Source organism: Otolemur garnettii, unplaced genomic scaffold (assembly GCF_000181295.1).
Source record: "Otolemur garnettii isolate 467f Iridium unplaced genomic scaffold, OtoGar3 scaffold00003, whole genome shotgun sequence".
NCBI lineage: Eukaryota > Metazoa > Chordata > Mammalia > Primates > Galagidae > Otolemur > Otolemur garnettii.
Genome location: NW_003852398.1, coordinates 1641047 through 1658684, shown reverse-complemented (window position 1 = coordinate 1658684; position 17638 = coordinate 1641047). Strand labels below are relative to the sequence as shown.

The 17638-nt window shown below is 41.4% G+C and overlaps 1 protein-coding gene across 2 annotated transcripts in view; it reads left to right on the top strand.

Annotated features, from left to right (window-relative positions):
• The window catches only part of SFXN1 (sideroflexin 1), a 51522-nt gene extending 39506 nt beyond the window's left edge, over positions 1-12016 (top strand). Inside the window, exons 9-11 of one of the 2 annotated variants that reach the window (XM_012809126.2) lie at positions 5120-5169; positions 5583-5630; positions 9499-12016. In XM_012809126.2, coding sequence (XP_012664580.1) covers positions 5120-5169; positions 5583-5630; positions 9499-9595 — 195 coding nt within the window. In that variant the 3' untranslated portion in view covers positions 9596-12016. Of the gene's footprint in view, positions 1-245; positions 484-5119; positions 5170-5582; positions 5631-9498 lie in introns of those variants that run through there. The other variant, XM_023515165.1, reaches the window with a different exon arrangement.
• The last annotated feature ends 5622 nt before the right edge of the window (positions 12017-17638 follow it).

Below are 17638 nucleotides of genomic sequence, written 5' to 3'. Positions count from 1 at the left end.
AAAAAAAAAAAACAGCCAAGAATTGAAAGGTCAGTTTCTCTTGAACTCTTACATAAATAAAATGTTTCTAGGAACATTTTATCTTTCATCTCAGGTATTTAAAAGCACTTCTTGTAAATGAAGACTGCTACGGTTGAGCGGGTATAGCCCAGTTATGTACTTAGTTATCTATTAAATGACTAGCTAGGTAAAAACGAAGAGACAGTGTGAATTTGGAATGATGTGTTTATTTCTGTCTGTCCTAGGAATGAAAAAGTAATTTGGAGTAGCAGTTTCATGGGGTCTCTGTTTGGAACAGTTGTCTCGGTTCCTCTAATTTCTCACAAACACTGGACAGAAAATGGAGTTGGGCATATTGCATAATTTTCTTGCTATGACAGATGGAAATGGCTGTAGATGTACCCTGGCATTTTCTCACATGAAGGAACTAGCAAATGATATGAGCAGTTAGCCCCATCTTAGCCTAACACCACCGCAGTGTTCCAGGTTTTTACACAGTAAGATGGATAAATACCATGCTCTTCCCACCCGCATCTTAATGTGTATTTTTTAGCTTTGCTTGTTATTATGCCCTTCAGTCATAATTCGGAAGTCTACCGCCTCACTCACTCTTCCTGCATAAGCCATCTCCCTGACTGCCCCATGCACGCACTGAAGGGCCTCTGATCTTGAACCCCCTGTGACAGGGTCCGGCGAGGCCATTGAGTAACTCACAGACCAGTCCCAGCATCTCACTAGCTACAGGGATTGGGTTGTAGCTGTCCTCATTCAGATTGCAATGTAAGATGTTGCTTTGAAAAAGTAATGGCTAAATATTCTTGAGGTTCCCATATATCCACCACTCCCAAGTTCAAGGTTGCCGTTACATTTAAATGTTGCATTTTTCCCATGTAGAGAGGACTATAGAATTTAATTGAATATCGCCATGCCTAAAACATACACAGAGGCAGCTTATATAAATATCCGTACTGTTCCATGTTCAAACCATTTGCACCTTCTAATGTGAAAAGCAGGCCTTACCCTGCCCCTTTACAAAGGCTCAAGGATCATTGCCCCAGAAGCTTCCTAGTGCCCACGTGGGAGGTCCCTGCCTCGGTTGGCCTCCCCCTGGCTCCCCCACAGCCAGGTGTGCCGCCTCTGCAAGGATGTACTTATCTAGGCTTTTACCTTGGAAATGACCAAACTCCTCTGCAAACATGAAACTAATTGAACATTCTGGGCTTTTTTAAATAGTGAAGCTTGGGGAGCAGTCAGCATGACTCATTCTTCCCCCCACGCTTTATCCTTTCCCAAGTGGGGAGCTGGAAAAGGCATCAGCTGTGGGCAGCTGACTCACGGAAATTTTTGCAATAAACCAAAAAGTTTACTGCCTAAAATCTGGTATTTCCGCGTTTTTCTTGAAGAATAGTTCCTATTGTCCTTTTAAATGTAAGTCACTCTTGCTGGTACTTTCATTGGGATGAAAATTGGTATGGGTGTGGGTCCTGTAATAGTTCTCATTCCTTAAGTTCTCTCTTTTTTTTTTTTTTTAACATTTCCCTTTAATGAAAGTGCACTGCTTTGTCTACGCAGTCGATTTTTGGGACTGTCTGCTAATTGAGTGCAAATGTAGCATTTATTTGTTCATTTATATACTTATTTAGCAGCCCTTTGCTGAATGCCTGTTTCTGCTGAGCAACGTGCTAGGCACCTGAGTCACCCAAAAGGACATAAGCCCTCCCCTCAGGAAGCATGTTACATGGTGGGGAAAGAGGCCAGGACAAATGAACACATAGTGGTTACAGCACTGAGGGAGCACAAAGGCGGTGTTTTACCCCGCTGGCATAGATGGGCAGAGGCTTGAAGAGCATTAGCCAAGGGCACATGTTCTGCAGAAGCTCGGCAAAGACACAGAGCATGGCTCATTGGAGATTTGGGAATGGTTAGGTTGGCTGAGATGTAGCCAATATGTAGAGAATTGACTGTCCCATAAAGAAAAATTAACTCAGTCATTCACAGAATCTAAACGTAAGAGTCTACAACTATGAAACTTCTAGAAGAAAATATAGTAGAATATCCTAGGGTTAGACAAAGATTTCTTAGACACGACACTAAAGGTACAGTCTATAAAAGCAAAATTGATCAATTGGACTACATCAAAATTTTAAAATTCTGTTCTTCAAAAACTTATGAAGAGGATGAAAAGACAAGAAACAGCCAGTCAGAAGATTTTGGCAAGGCACGTATCTGAGAAAGGACTTTCGTCCAGAATATATAGAGAACTCCCAGTGCTCATTCAAGAAAATAACCCACTTTAAAAAAAAATAGGCAAAAAGTTTGAACAGACATCCACCAAATACAGGTAGCAGGTAAACACATGAAGAGATTTATTCCTTGGGGAAATTCAAATTAAAACCACATGAGCTAACACTGAACAGCTACTGGAAGGTTTTAGTGTTATGTGGTTAAACTTAAAGACTAGGCTCGGTGCCTGTGGCTCAAGCGGCTAAGGCGCCAGCCACATACACCTAAGGTGGCAGGTTCGAATCCCCAGCTCGGGCCCGCCAAACAACAATGACAGCTGCAACCAAAAAATTGCTGGGCATTGTGGTGGGTGCCTGTGGTCCCAGCTACTTGGGAGGCGGAGGCAGGAGACTCGCTTGAGCCCAGGAGTTGGAGGTTGCTGTGAGCTGTGATGCCATGGCACTCTACCCAGGGGGATAGCTTGAGGCTCCATCTCAAAAAAAATAATAATAAAAATAAAATAAAATAAAATTAAAGACTATAAGAAATAATAGGTCAGCTCCTGGTGAAGATAAAAAGTGTTGGTGAGGATATGAAGGAACTGGAACTTTTGCCACTGCTGGCGGGAACATAAAATGGAGCAGCTACTTTATAAAACAGTTTGACAGTTTCTCACAAAGTTAAATTTATAATACCATATGAACCAGTCATTTCACTCCTAGGTATTTATGTAGAAGAAACAAAAGCCCATGTCCGTAAAAGACAGATGTTCATTGCAGCTTTGTAATAGCCAAAAACTAGAAATACCGCAAATGTTCATCAGCAAGAACATGGATAAATACGTAGAAAACTTAACTCAGCAATAAAAAGTAACAAACTATTGATACACGCAACGTGAAGGAATTGCAAAAAAGAGTGGACACTATATATTAAATCCTAAAGATATATTTAATAAACGAACATATAGTGACAAAAAGTAACTGAGAGGCTGCCAGGAGAAGGGGTGCAAGATTTGGGAAGAGGAAGGAGATGCAGAGGAGCACAAGGGACAAGGAAGATATTCAGAGTGATGGATATGTTCTTTATTGTGATTGTGGTGATGGCATATGTCAAAGCTTAATATCAGACATTAAATATGAGCAGTTGATAGTATGTTAATAAAGCTATTGGAAAAAAAGATCATTGAGGAAAAAATAATTTGGCCATGTCTTTTAACTTTATGTTTATTGTCTTTAATTCATTTGAACTATTTATTTAAAATATCCACTGTTTCAACAGTTCTGTTAGATAAGATGTGTCCATACCTTGAGGAATTTTGTGAATATCTAGTGAAAGATCAAACATCCTCAGCTCACTAATTTCATCTCAAACTAAGTCCTGTTTGGAAGGTGGGGATGAATTAGGCAGGGTGCTGGCGGAAGGAGCCTAGAGAGAGACGACATCAGATTGGGTACTGTGGGGTAAGTTAGAATTCTCTAGGAACCTGGTCATTGTGAGGAACCTTTCATCAAAACCCTCTGCATGGGCGGTGGCCATCATGCATGTCCAGCTCAGAGGTGACATGCAGCTGTTCCCTTTGGGATAAACAGGTAACCCAATTCTCTATAGATAAGAGTGTACTTGAAACAAGGGGGCTGCTCTCACAGACCCAAGTTCATCCATCCACAGGATCTTGCTTAATGCTCACTTGCCTTCTCATCACCAAATCTGGGTGCCAGTCCAGACATCACTTGTCTGGAGAGTGCTAGGGCAAGGATTTCCATCTCCTGATGACAACCGTCATCACACGAAGCGAGTTGCCCAAGATGCAATGTTTTCCTTTTCTTTATTTTGAGGGGCGGGGTCCCCTGTGTAACCTATGTGGATCAGCCTCCTTTGACAACGGTTCTCCCTTCCTCTCTAGTCCAAACCTTTCTCCCCTTGCATTGACCTTCCTGATGTACCTGTTCACCAGAGGAGTCTCCTCGGGGACCGGGGTATGCCTCGCATGCCCACTGTCTTGTAATGGCTTGTGTTGACTCTTACTGAAGTTGGCTGATTTCATTATAACCAGTTCACAACTTGTTGACAGCTATTTTTGTGGCCTTGTTTATATAACCATATATCATACTGCTCTTTACATTGTGTATTTTGGTATCACTCCCTTTTTTAAAACTAAAAACCTAACAGCATTTGTTTTCCAAAAGACCAACCAACTTGTTTATTTCCATTAAAAAAAAATATGTGACTAACAAAAATGTTTTATACCAGAAATAGTTTTAACCATACTGACAGCAACCCCAACCAAGACTGATGAGAAGGATAAGGAGCTGTCGGGGGGGTAAATGATCCAGGGACCATCCTAGGGTCAGTATGAGTGTTATCTGGCATATCTTCATCCACACACTTTTAAGAAGCTGTTATGATGCTCCGGGTTTTGGGGTTTTTTTTGGTTTTTTTATCATAACAAGGAAATCATAGCTTGGAGAGGTAAGGCTCTCCCTGCCCATCCCCTAGCTGGGAACTAACAAGTAAGGCAGAGATTTGAGTGCAGAATCATTTGTCTTCAAACCTTAGCACCAGGTTACACTGTGTCTCCAGCCAGGAGATAAATTGTAATTGAATGATAGCTGTTCCTCTACCTCCTGTACATTATGAAGCAGTGCTTAGATTATATGTGCCAGGGGGAAGTGAAATAGAAGCCACTTGATTTTTGCATGTGTGTTCACTGACAGATCTAGGAGAGCCACGGGAAATAGGACTAGCACACTTGTTGCAGTGTTACCCTGAAAGCTCACTAAACACATTCCATCTGGATATTGTGATGTAGTGAGGTTTCTTCCAGTTAATCAGCAGAAAGTCTTGTCTCTAAGTGTCTGTCTAAAAATTATTCAGAATCATTTATTTCTCTCCACAGAGGTTCCCATGGATGAGTGCGCCTATTCAAGTTGGATTAGTTGGCTTCTGGTGAGTAGCCATTACTCTTATATAATGAATTTCTTTTTGGAATATATAGCACATAAAAGGTAAAGGAAGGATAATATGGAACACATGTTTTGAAAATGAGACCATCCCATTCCAGACCCATATCTGGATCTTACGGTCCCAATAATCAGATGAAAGTAAACTGTCTTTAGAGAAACCTACAACTTTAAAGCTATTTGGGTGATTCTTTTGTAAACCCCTGTTATCTCTTTGATTTTTTTTCATTATTTTAGCAATCCTAGGTAATTTACCCAAACCGGGCATATATCTGTCAGGCAATATAAAGAATCCTCTAAAGAAAGAGGATTGTTACAAAAGTGAAACAGAGAATATAAGAAGTTGATCATTTTCAAAATGCTCTGACTTACCTTTTTTTCCTTTGTTCTTTTTTAAAGTTTGGTATTTGCTACACCCCTTTGTTGTGCTCTGTTTCCTCAGAAAAGGTATGTATTTGTGATTCTTCAGAATGAGAATGACCTTTAATCCCCGAAACCAGCTGCAGAGGCAGAGGTTATTATTCCATTTCACTGGTAGGGAAGTTGAGACCCCAAATGATAATGCTGCCAAGTTCTCTAAAAGGAAGAGAGATAGAGGCAGAAATCAAACCCACATCTGTCTGATTTCAAAACTCACTGTACCCAGCTTTTTTCTACCCCCTTCTATTAAATTTGAAAATGCTTTATTCTTTTATAAGTGCCGAGTTAACTCTGGTGCAAATTTGCTTTTATAAAAATTTAAATGTGGTTGTCGTCCAATCCATTGGCAAATGCATCTATAATGCAAAGAGTTTAAGTTCCACCCCCAGGAATAGCAATTATATGCTCTTAGCTTAGGTGGTTGGTATATTTGCTTCCCTCCCTTCTTCCTACTTAGCTTTTTGCCTTAAAAGCTTTCTTGTGCTTTTCTTCCATCCCAAACTGTCCTTGAATCACGCCTTAGATGTAGGAACTGGGCTGACTGATGTTCATTGTCTATGTCAGCGGTTCTCAACCTGTGGGTTGCGACCCCTGCATATCAGATATTTACATTATGATTCATCACAGTAGCAAAATTACAGTTAGGATGTAACAACAAAAATAATTCTATGGTTGGGGTCACCACGACATGAGGAACTGTATTAAAGGGTCGTGGCATTAGGAGGGTTGAGAACCACTGCTCTACGTCTAGGTCTGCAGCCTCCTCCTAACCAAGAAATGACGTGTTGCTGGTTTAGGTTTTTGTTTGGGTGTTACAGGCCGCTTGCCTTTGTAACATCCTTTCCTTCGTGAGCCAGCAGGTCCCAGACACAGAATCTTTAATGCCCCAACCTTTCAAAGGAGGTTTTGGATGAAGTTTTCTGTTCTAGAACTGACTTCACTGGGTCTTTCTGTCTGATACAGTTACCACCTTTTATCTGTTCTTCCACTTTTGTCCCTGGATAAAGATGAAGGGGACAGGGAGCCCCTTCATCACTTTAAGGATCCCTCCTTGAAGAGGGCAGGACCTTCAGAACCTATTCCAGAAGCCCAATTCAGATATTTTACCACCTATAAAGTGGAGCGATCACACCTATTTAAATGTACAAACCCAACAATCTCAGGGCTTAATCTACAAAGAGCTCATAATCCAGTGGTTTTCAACACTTTTTATCTCATGGCACACTTGAACTTCCACGGCACCTTAAATTATGTTGATCAAAAAAAAAAGATTAAAATATGCACTATGTTTGAACTTCTTTCAAAAATAGTTTAATTAATGATCTTTAAAACTTTCATGGCATACTAAGATCCTCTCACAGCTCACTGATTGAAAAATCACTACTCTAGTCCCTTGCAGGTGGACGCCAGTGCTGGCTGGGCACCTGACCTCACTCTCAGCAATGTAGACTTAATAAATGTAAAACACTGAGAAGAGCACCTGGTACTAAAGACACACCTAAGAAATATAGCAGTTACTATTTTGAGATTCAAAGGATTTTAGATTTGAAAGCCTTTGAAGAAACTTCCTAGTTAGGCCTTGGCTTTGTTCGATTGCTTGAGAAAAACAGTATATTCTTTCTAGCATTTATTTTTATGATTCATTTAAACTCAAGGTACAGATATTTAAAGTTTTCTCTAGCTCCTAGGGTCATGAGGTCAAAGCCTCATGGGTTTACATTTGGGAAGCCAGTGCTCTTTCATCTTGCTCTATTTAAAAATAAGATGGATGGGCTCGGCGCCTGTGGCTCAAGTGGCTAAGGCGCCAGCCACATACACCTAAGGTGGCAGGTTCCAATCCAGCCCGGGCCCGCCAAACAACAATGATGGCTGCAACCAAAAAATAGCCAGGCGTTGTGGCGGGGGCCTGTGGTCCCAGCTACTTGGGAGGCAGAGGCAGGAGACTCGCTTGAACATCAGTGCACCATGATTACATTTGTACCAGAATGTTTTTTACATCTTGGGGGAAATTGCGAGGTTGCCTCAAAAAAAAAAAAAAAAAAAAAAATTAAGACGGATGGATCTGCTTTCTGCTTATTGTTTATGCATTTGTTTGTATGTTTGGTTTTCTTTATGTGTCTTGCTCCTCAGTTGCAAAGAGTATAATTAATTGTATTTCCTGGTTCATGATACCCTATGCCATTGGTTCAAGCATGACCCTATTTTGTTTATTTTATTTATTTTAGCAATATAATGAACACCTATTCATTTACTGCCCAAGCTATAACTAAAAATATTTCCAGTGAGTTACATCTTTTGAAACTTTTTAGACAAAGGCATCATACTCTTTTGCTACATATAGTCTTCTAGTATTTGTTCTTTCCATTAATATTTGTTGTATATTACATGTATTTCGTTCATTGTTACTGCTGTATCGTATTTCATCATAGGAATATACTGAGATTATCCGTTCTCCTGTGTGAATGAGTGATAACGAAAACGTACCTGATTAAAATTTGTGTGAAGCAGCAAATGTGTTGCTCTGAGAAATTTATAGCTTTAAATGTTTGCGTTAGGAAGAATGGCTGAAAATTAATGCGCTAAATTCCAACGTACATTTAAAAAACGGAACAAAAGAATAAGCTCCAGAAAAAGCAGAAGGAAAGAGAACAGATCAGGAATAACATATATAACAAAGAGTAGAGGAGGGGCAAAGTCAACAGTTGGTTCTTTGAAAATAGTAACAAAAGGCTGGGCGTGGTAGCTCATGTTTATAATCCTAGCACTCTGGGAGACCAAGGCGAATGGATCATCTGAGCTTAGTAGTTCAAGACCAGCCTGAGCAAGAGGGAGACCCAACTCTACTAAAAATAGAAAAACTAGCCAGGAGTGCTGGCAGCATCTGTAGTCCTAATTACTCAGAAGGCTGAGGCCAAAGGATCGTTGAACCCTGGAGTTTGAGGTTGCTGATCTCTGATAACACCACGGTGACTGAGTGAGTCTCTGTTAAAAAAAAGAAAAAGAAAAGAAAATAGTAACAAAATACATAATTGTCTTGAGATTAATCAAAAGCTAAAGACATAGGCTCAGTGCCTGTAGCTCAGCAGCTAGGGCTCCAGCCACATACACTGGAGCTGGCAGGTTCAAATCCAGCCTGGGCCTGCCAAACAACAATGACAATTTCAACAACAACAACAACAAAATAGCTGAGCATTGTGGTGGGTGCCTGTAGTCCCAGCTACTTGGGAGTCTGAGGCAGGAGAATAGCTTAAACCCAGAAGTCTGTGGTTGCTATAAGCTAGGCTGACACCATGGCACTCTAACCTGGGCAACAGAATTAAAATCTGTCTCAAAAAAAAAAAAAGACTTTTTTTTAGCTTTTACTAGTATGAGAGATAGGCTCAGCACCCATAGCACAGTGGTTACCATGGCACCAGCCACATGCACTGACAGCTGGTAGGTTCAAGCCCAGTCTGGGCTAGCTAAATAACAACTACAACAAGAAAATGGCCAGGTGTTGTGGTGGGCACCTGTAGTCCCAGCTACTTGGGAGGCTGAGGCAGGAGAATTGCTTGAGCCCAAGAGTGTGAGGTTGCTGTGAGCTGTGACGCTACAGCACTCTACTAAGGGTGACATAGTGAAACTCTGTCTCAGAAAAAAAAAGGGGGGAAAAAGAGAGGTAAAAAGGGTTGGGGGTCTGAAGGTGCATTTCTTCCATTATTAGTGACAATTAGTTTTCTGAAAAGAACAGTATACTGTTTTTCTAGCCATATGACATGTTGCTCAAGTTACACTGTACGAGTTTCACCCCTGCACGGATCTGAGGTCTCTATCCCTCACCCCCTCCCTGCTCTTTCTAGGTTCTAGTTCCCACGTCTGCCTGTGTCATAACCCTGTTGTTTCTCTCTTACCCCAGTTCCATGTCTGTGACAAGCTTGGAGGCTGAGTTGCAAGCTAAGATCCAAGAGACCCGTCCTGAGTTGCGGCACGTGTACTTCAATAAGGGGCTGTAAAGGAGGAAGGGAACCCTCTACCGCTAGTCCTGCCAACAGCAAACCTGGTGTTGCCATGTGGGTGAGGAAAATCCTGTTCAACCTGGGTTCTCCCAGCTACAAATACCTTTTAAAGATCCACATCAGCCTTTTAGAATAAAGCTGCTACTTACAACACAGCACTGGTGTGGGCCAGGTGCCCAGCACCTGTTGGTTCCCCTACATTTGGATAAATCATGATTTATGGAAATGCCCTTCCTGTAGCTTTTACAGTAATTGTTTTTCAAAGACAATGTCTCGACCCTCACCCAGGGTTTTAAAAAAGTACTGCTAGACATAGAATAGGTGCTCAGTGTATGCTCAGTCAATGTTTATTGATTATCAATCAGTGAAAGGAAATCTGTTTAAAATACTGAATTTCCATCTCATTATTATCTTAAATCAAGGAGATCTCAGCAGTGAATTCAGAAAATATAAAAGCTGTAAGGCTAACCTGTAGAATCTTATCCCTACATATTAAGGGCAGTTTGCTTCCAGGTTGGGCCCAAGGTAGATGATAAAGTTTTAGGATTTATAGAGTAAAAGCTCCTTGGTTGTAGCTTCCAAAAGCCACAGCCATGGACCAGGGCAACACACCCTCCCTGTTGTCCAGTCATGTGCATTCAAATGGTGGGTGGATATCCTTAGTTGGTTTTTAAATTTATTATTTTGTATTCTTACAATGATGTTCACCTTACCTTGCAGTGATTGACTTTATTATTGTTATTTACATCAAATAATCGAATAACTGAAATGTATCAATGTCACATTTCGGAAGTATATTTAATACCAGTGCAGTATGACTGGGTTGAAGCTGATGTGCCAGATTTTCTTAAGTGAGACCACATGGTTCCAGCTATCTCAGTGTCCTTTCTTGTCACCCTTATAAATCTCTTTCACTTTCAGAAAGACACAGATAATACATGTATAAATCAGTCACAGTGAATTTTACTTGAATATTGTATATCACCCTGTTTGAAAATAATGAAACTATGTACCACTGTTTACATCACCTATAGTAATTTCACAGATAATATATTTAATGTAACAGAGATTATGTTTCAAGTCTGTAGATGTTTAATGTCATATACAGTCAGCTGTCTGTACCTGCGGGTTCCACATTCATGAATTCAGCCAAGTGCAGATTGAAAATATTTTTAAAAAACAATAAAAAGTAATACAACAATGGAAAATAATACAAATTTGAAAACCAATATAGTATAACAATCATTTACATAGTACTTAAATTCTTTTAGGTATCAGAAGTACTTTAGAGATGGTTTAAAGTACACTAGAGGATGTGCCTAGTCTGTATGCAAAGACCATGCCATTTATATCATAAACTTGAGCAGCACACTTGGGTAATGGGTATCCTGGGGGTGGGAAAGTCCTAGAACCAATCCCCTGCAGACACCGAGGGGCCACTGTACAAGGTGTTTGTTTCATTGCGTGTAGATTGTTGTAATTCAGAGGTTTGTAAGTGAAAAAAAATAAACCATTTAGTTTTGACAGATTCTTTTTCCTGACAATGTGACCAGACTGAGTTTCCTCATAAAGAGAAAATGGTGTGCCTTGTGTCTGTGTTCCTCTTTTCTCTGAAAGGATTAATGGATCTGAAGCTTTGAGACGCTGGGAGCCTTCTTTAGGGGGCTACCAGAATTCTCATTTTGATATTCTGTCTTAAAGTCATCAAAGCAAAATGGCTTCCCCTTGACATTCTGGCCTTGAACAGGTTCTGTTGCCCTCAATGCTTCTCTTTGAAAAAGTGGTAAAAGCCTGAAATTCAGGGCAGATCTCCGTAAGGTGCTTCAAGGCACTTTGTATAAGAAGCTAAAGTACTTGAGGCCCACCCACCTCACCACAGCTCATCTCAGAGTTCTCACCCTGCTTAATCTTCAGCTCTGTTTCAGAATGTCAACCTTCAGGACCAAGTTACTGACCAGTAGGGAGGCTGATGAGCTAACCGAAATTTGACACACACCAGGAAGATGTGACCAAAGCATAGTTATACAGTGAAATAGTTATGATAATTAAGTAGGAGATGTGTCTTTTTAAACATTGTTTTTTGAAGCTTCAGACTCTTAATGCTTTTATATAGAAATATTGACTGTATAGTTTAATCATGGTTTATAAAAAAGAACAAATGAACCAAGATTAGCAATCCTTGCTGATCTCTTAGAAATACCTTTTCTGGAGAAAAAAAAAATTCCATGTGCAGTGCAATAAGCTTGTAAAACTAAATAATTATTAATATTTCTATTGATGTGATATAAAGAATTATGATGTAAGTATTTACTGACTGGCAGTTTTATTTCAGTATTAGCACAGTGTCTTGCCAGTATTGGAGTCAATGTATTATTTCATTTCAACTGGATGAAATGTCAAATAAACTCAGAATGAAAACAAATTCTCTCTTTTATCTGTACGTAAAGGACAAAGCAGTTTGTGTGTTACAGTTGATGGCCCCTTTCATTGAAACTTCGTATCTGCAGTACCCTCAGTAATGAAAAGATGTGTTTGTATGTGCCCCTCACAGGAAATATATTTTTATTTTGGGCTACCCATCTTTTACCTTCTTAAGCCCCCAACCCCTCAACAATGTAATTCCAAGAACATTAATTATGAGCATGGGGGAGGAATGAGTTTCTGCTTTAGACGCTGATGACTAACACCACTGCCCCGTGATGCTGAGATTAATTTTCTTTTATATTGTTTGCCCGATTCTAACATAGAAGTGGCATTTGCCATAATTAACAGAAAGTCTAAATTAACCTAAGATTGGGGAGTGCCATAATAACAGACTTAAAAAAGAACTGAACTCGATCATGTTTCTGCATCTGTTTTGCTACTGTAACTTGATTGTCACTGAAATTATTTAAATATATTCAAGAGTGTGGATCAAGGAATCAGAGCCAGGTCTAATCTTTATTGTATTCATTTATAAAATATATGCCTTTGGGCCAATGACATTCTCTGTGACCTTCAATTTTGTTTGGCTTATTTTGATTGTTTGGAGAAATAATTGACTCTACTTCATAGAGTTGTTGTAAAGGTCAAAAGAAATACAGCAGTTATAAGCTATGTTGCCTGGCACATGGTAAACACTAGGTATGCATTCAAAATGTAGTATATTATTGATAATAGTAAGATTTTAGAACCCTGGCAGCTTCACCAAAGATAACCCACAATTTGCTTAAAAATATCAGGTTAAAACAATCTGTTTGTCCATTGCCATATCTTTAGCACCTAGAACAATTGGCACCAGCCAAGGGTCCATGTTATGGTTATCGGGTTCAACCTGGGCTCTTTCCAGGAATCTGTAAAGTATCCTCACATTTTACCCAATGTAGAAAAGGATCTATTTTGTGTCACAGAGAAGTGTTCACCAGGATGTGGGACGAGCAGGAGACGATGAGATTTTCTAGGAGCAAATTTGGGAAGGAACATTATTAGCCCTGGGAATCTAGAGTGGAAATGGCCCTGAGCAACCGAGTTATAACCTAGTTCCAGAGCCATCCTTTTCCTCACTGCCTCCATGTTTCTGGAGCAGAAGAGCGCCAAGGGTGATACACACAGGGGGGCTGTTTAATCCTCAAAGGGTTAAATAATATCCCATAACATCCCCATTTCTAAAGAGAAGAAATTTGAGGCTCAGAGACACTGATGCCCAGTGTCACACGGAACCATGAGCTTAGTCCATACCTTCTCAACTCCAAAGCATTTTCTCCCTGTACCTCGCTGCCTTTCCATAGCAGGAATAATTATGACTATATTTTGCAGTCTTTGAACTGCTGTTTGCATACAGTACCCCTTGTAATTCCCCGAAAAGTTCCTCTGCACACTACCTCCCTTTACAAATTAGTTAAACAGTCTTGAAGAACGGAAATCATTTGCCACCAACCAGCTTTACTTGGGACATTCAAAATACCATGAAAGATTCTATGTACTTTCTTTCTCTCTCACACATACAAAGACAAATGTGTATATTATAGAACATACAGAATTCAAATGAACCTGACCCAGCTAAGGTCAAAGGTAGATCATCAAAGTCATTTCTAGGTAGGGCCTCATATTGGAGTTAATAGGAGCAATAGTTCTTAAAGTGTGGTCAGTGGGAACTTAGAAATGCCTGTTGGCAGGCTCATCTTACTGTTACTGAATCAGAAACTAGAGATAGGGGCCAACCAACTTTTAACAAGCCCCCTGACTGATTCCAGCGAACATTCAAATTTGAGAATTACTAGTTAGGAAGATGGATGCTGGGAGTTTAGCCTTCCAAGCTTGAACTCAGTTCTTCAAATTGAGGTAGACCAACCTTCTAAATCTGTTTCCTCTCTGTAGAATGAAGATATACTACTTCCCTTACTGAGTTATTTTGAGGATTCAGTGAGTAGTAGTAAACGGCCAGCACTTAGCCTCGTACCTGGAATAGCGCACATCCAGTACATTTTAGCAAAACTTCAGATGTGTGATCCCAGGAGCCAAAAGTTTGACACTTTGTTGGTGACACTACTGGAAAACAAGGACTCTTGCAACTGCTGGTGAATGCAAATTGCTATAGTTTCTCTACAAAAGTTTGGTGGTATCTATCAAAATGTTTAACAGTACGCACTCTCTTTTTCACTCCTAAAACCTAATCTCACAGATGTACACACTCACGTTCACAGAAACCATGGCTACTCCCATAGGAGCCGTATAAATGGAGCATGTTGGGTGGATGTGGAGGAAGGGGAGGTCGGAGGATGTCTTCAGAAGATGGTGAGGACATTTCAGGCAGGGAAGAAAAAAAGTATCTACTAGTAGGGGGTAAACCAAGATATAAAAATAAATTCTTCCCTTGGGAAATTTTAGTTTTTGATTTGGATTCTTGCAAACTAGATATACAACAGTCATTGTCCCAAATATAAACTGAGCTGGGAAGAACGGCCCTCTGCAGACGGTAGGATTAGAAATGGTTTCTCCATTTTCTTCTTTCTTCATTTGCTTTTCTATTTTTCCTGATTTTCTTCTGCTTCTGAACTCAGGACATAGTAGGTGCTTTTTAAAAAAACTTATTTACATTATAATCCTGGTTTTATAATAATTAATGCACTGGTATACATGAAAGACATTAAAAGAGTACACACCCACATGGTTAACAGTTGATGTTTCTGGATTTACCAGTAATCTTTCTTTTCTCTATTTTCTGTTTCTCAGCATTCTTCCTCCCCACTCCCCACTCCCCACCGCACACACACTTGTATTTGCTTTACAATCAGAAAACCTCCAAGTTCAGGCCCTTGTCTAAAGTCATAGCCTTAGACAATGCCCACCACTCCAGGCCTTCCCTCAGGACTAGACAAGGATACCAGCTCAGGTTTGAATGCCGTGGGGCCGATTCTCAACTCTCCTGCTCAAAAGCCCTGGGATACTTAGCCAAACGTGGACCCTCCCCTAAATTCCAACTCCCCAGTGGAAGTGATGCCCACACTAGGCTCTTCTGAGCCCCAGACCAGGAGAGAGCCGCAGCACTGAGAAGCGACGCCAGGGCGCAGCATTGCCTGCAAGATCGCACAGCCGGGCTGGGCGCTCCCCCGGAGCTGCCAGCAGGTGTCCCAGGGCAGCTCCAACGGACATCTCTGCATTTCCCAGGTCAGGAAGGAGGTAGAGGAAACTACGACAAAGACAAGCAGGCTCTCTCCAGCTGTGACAAGGTTTGGGGTCTGGCAGACAGGAATGGATTTATCCATTCGGAAAGTATTTATTTGGGGTGCATTGTACCCTAACCTGGCTGGTAGTGGGAGGGAGGGCGAATGCAGCACAAGGTGGCCCAAGACCTGTCCTTCCCATTACCGCCGCCGTCAGTGCTGTGACACAAGTCAATTACACCAGCAGCTGCCTGAGCGAAGAAGATGAGCCCCAAACCTTCATGGGGGCCCGAGCAGGGAATGCGTGGGCGAACTTTAGGAGAGGAACCTCGGCTGCACAGAAAGGATGAGTGGGACTTCTTCCCTGGGAGCAGAAAACAGGCAGGAAGAAAAACTAAGGCTTCTAGGCACCTGTGAAGACCTGGAGACCAGAGAAAGTGTGCTGAGTGGAGTGTACAGGAAGGTGCCGCCAGGTTGGCAAGGTGCCACCAGGACACTAAATAATGAGGCCCCTGTAGTGCCCATAAAAGGAGCATGGATTTCATGCTGAAAGCTGGGCTCATTCTGAAGGGTTTTGTGCAGGAAAAGGAGCAGTAGTCAAATCCTAGATCTGCCACTTACAATTTGTGTGATATGAGAAAAGCCAGTTCCCCTGAGTCTCAGTTTTCTCAACAATAAAATAAGTGCAGTAAAACCTCCCTCACAGTCTTGCTGTGATGATTAAAAGAGATAAATGGAGAGCCCCAGTCAGTGTCTGATACATGTGACTTGCTTCCCCTTGTCTTTTAATTTCCCTGCAATGACATCCAAATGGATGAGACGGCCAAGCAGGGCACTCCCAGTGTGGCCACAGTGCCAGCCTGACACAAATTAGTAGTCCAGGGGAGTCGTCCCAGCTGGATCCAAGGGCAGGAAATCGTTTCCATCATGTTTGATTGCAATCAAGAACAAGTTCTGTCCTCTTATTCCCTTTTATAATAAAAATGTGTTCTATTCTGATAAAAATACTATTTCCAGGAAAGATAGTAGCATGAGAGAACCATTTTTTAAAACACTAAATATAGAGAGGACAATGCCAACTCCGAACACAAAAGGACCCAACCGTCTGATAGGAACCCTGAAAAATAATTTCCTTCCAGAGCACAGGAGGCGGGTGGGATTCCCAGAGCCCATTTCCGGAGTGGGGAAGTGCTAGGTGAAGAAGAAAGGGCTCTACACAGACAAAGCAGGGAGGACAAGAACCAAGCAGTGTGTTTTCCTCTAAACTCCATCCCCTCCCAGGGTGCAGGGCAGGGTAAGTCACATCAAGAAGTCCAGTGATGATGATCTGGTGAGGACAGGATGCTGGAACCCACAGAAAGAAGCAGGAAACCCCAGCTCTCCCAAAACCATGGCTTGGTAGCCTAATCTGGGCTGTGTAACATTAACAAAGGGATCTCAGCTGTCAATTACAATTAGAGCCTCACCATACAAATGGGAGGGCGCAAGAAGAGCTGCCTGAAGGAGGGTGCGCAGTGCCTGGGAGTGCAGGATGGGGTAGAGGTGGTTTTAGAGGAAGAGGGCATGGAGAAGAACAGTGATAGAAAGACACAATCCTTATAAACTGGGGGAGCCTGATGCCCCCTGGGTCCACAGTAGCTGAGAATACTCCTTTTTGCAAACAATGTAACCTAAAAAATTGTACCCTCATAATAATATGAAATAAAAAGTAAAAATAAAAATAAATTGGGGGAGGATTATGAGGATGTGCTTGTTTTGGTGTTGAGCAAGGTTTCTCCTCCTTGGCTTCATTACAGAAAAAAAAAAAATAATAATGGAGCCAGTGGTTCAAAGTTCTTATTGCTCAGGCCCCACCCAAACCAACTGCATCTCAGAGCCTGAGAGTGGCCTGGGAATGAGTCCTCTGAGCTCCTCAGGCTATTCTGAGGTGTAGCCAGGATTGAGACTGCTGCTGTAGAGATAAAATAGTGCTTTGAAATATTTTAATGACTTTTGGGTGCTGGTAGTATTTTTAAATGCCCTACAGTGAAATGAGAGTGTTGGCATGTATTATCTATTATCTATCTCATTTAAATCAACTTGGTCACCAGTGAGCCCCAATTTACATTCATTAAGCAGTTATTTTACCCTAGATGCCACCTCATTTAATCTCACAACAGCCCAGTGAAATAACTACTCTAGTTAGTCTCCATTTCACAGATGAAATTGTGGCACAGAGCATTTAACAAACTGGCCCAAGATAAGCCAGCTAATGAGCCCCAAACCTTGATGGGGGATCGGGAGCAGGAAATGAACTCAGAGGCAGAACTGAGCCCGGGCAGCTGGGCAGCTGGGTCTAGCCCCTCCTGGCCAATATACCACACCTGCCAATATATCACACCTGCCCAGGTCTTCCCCT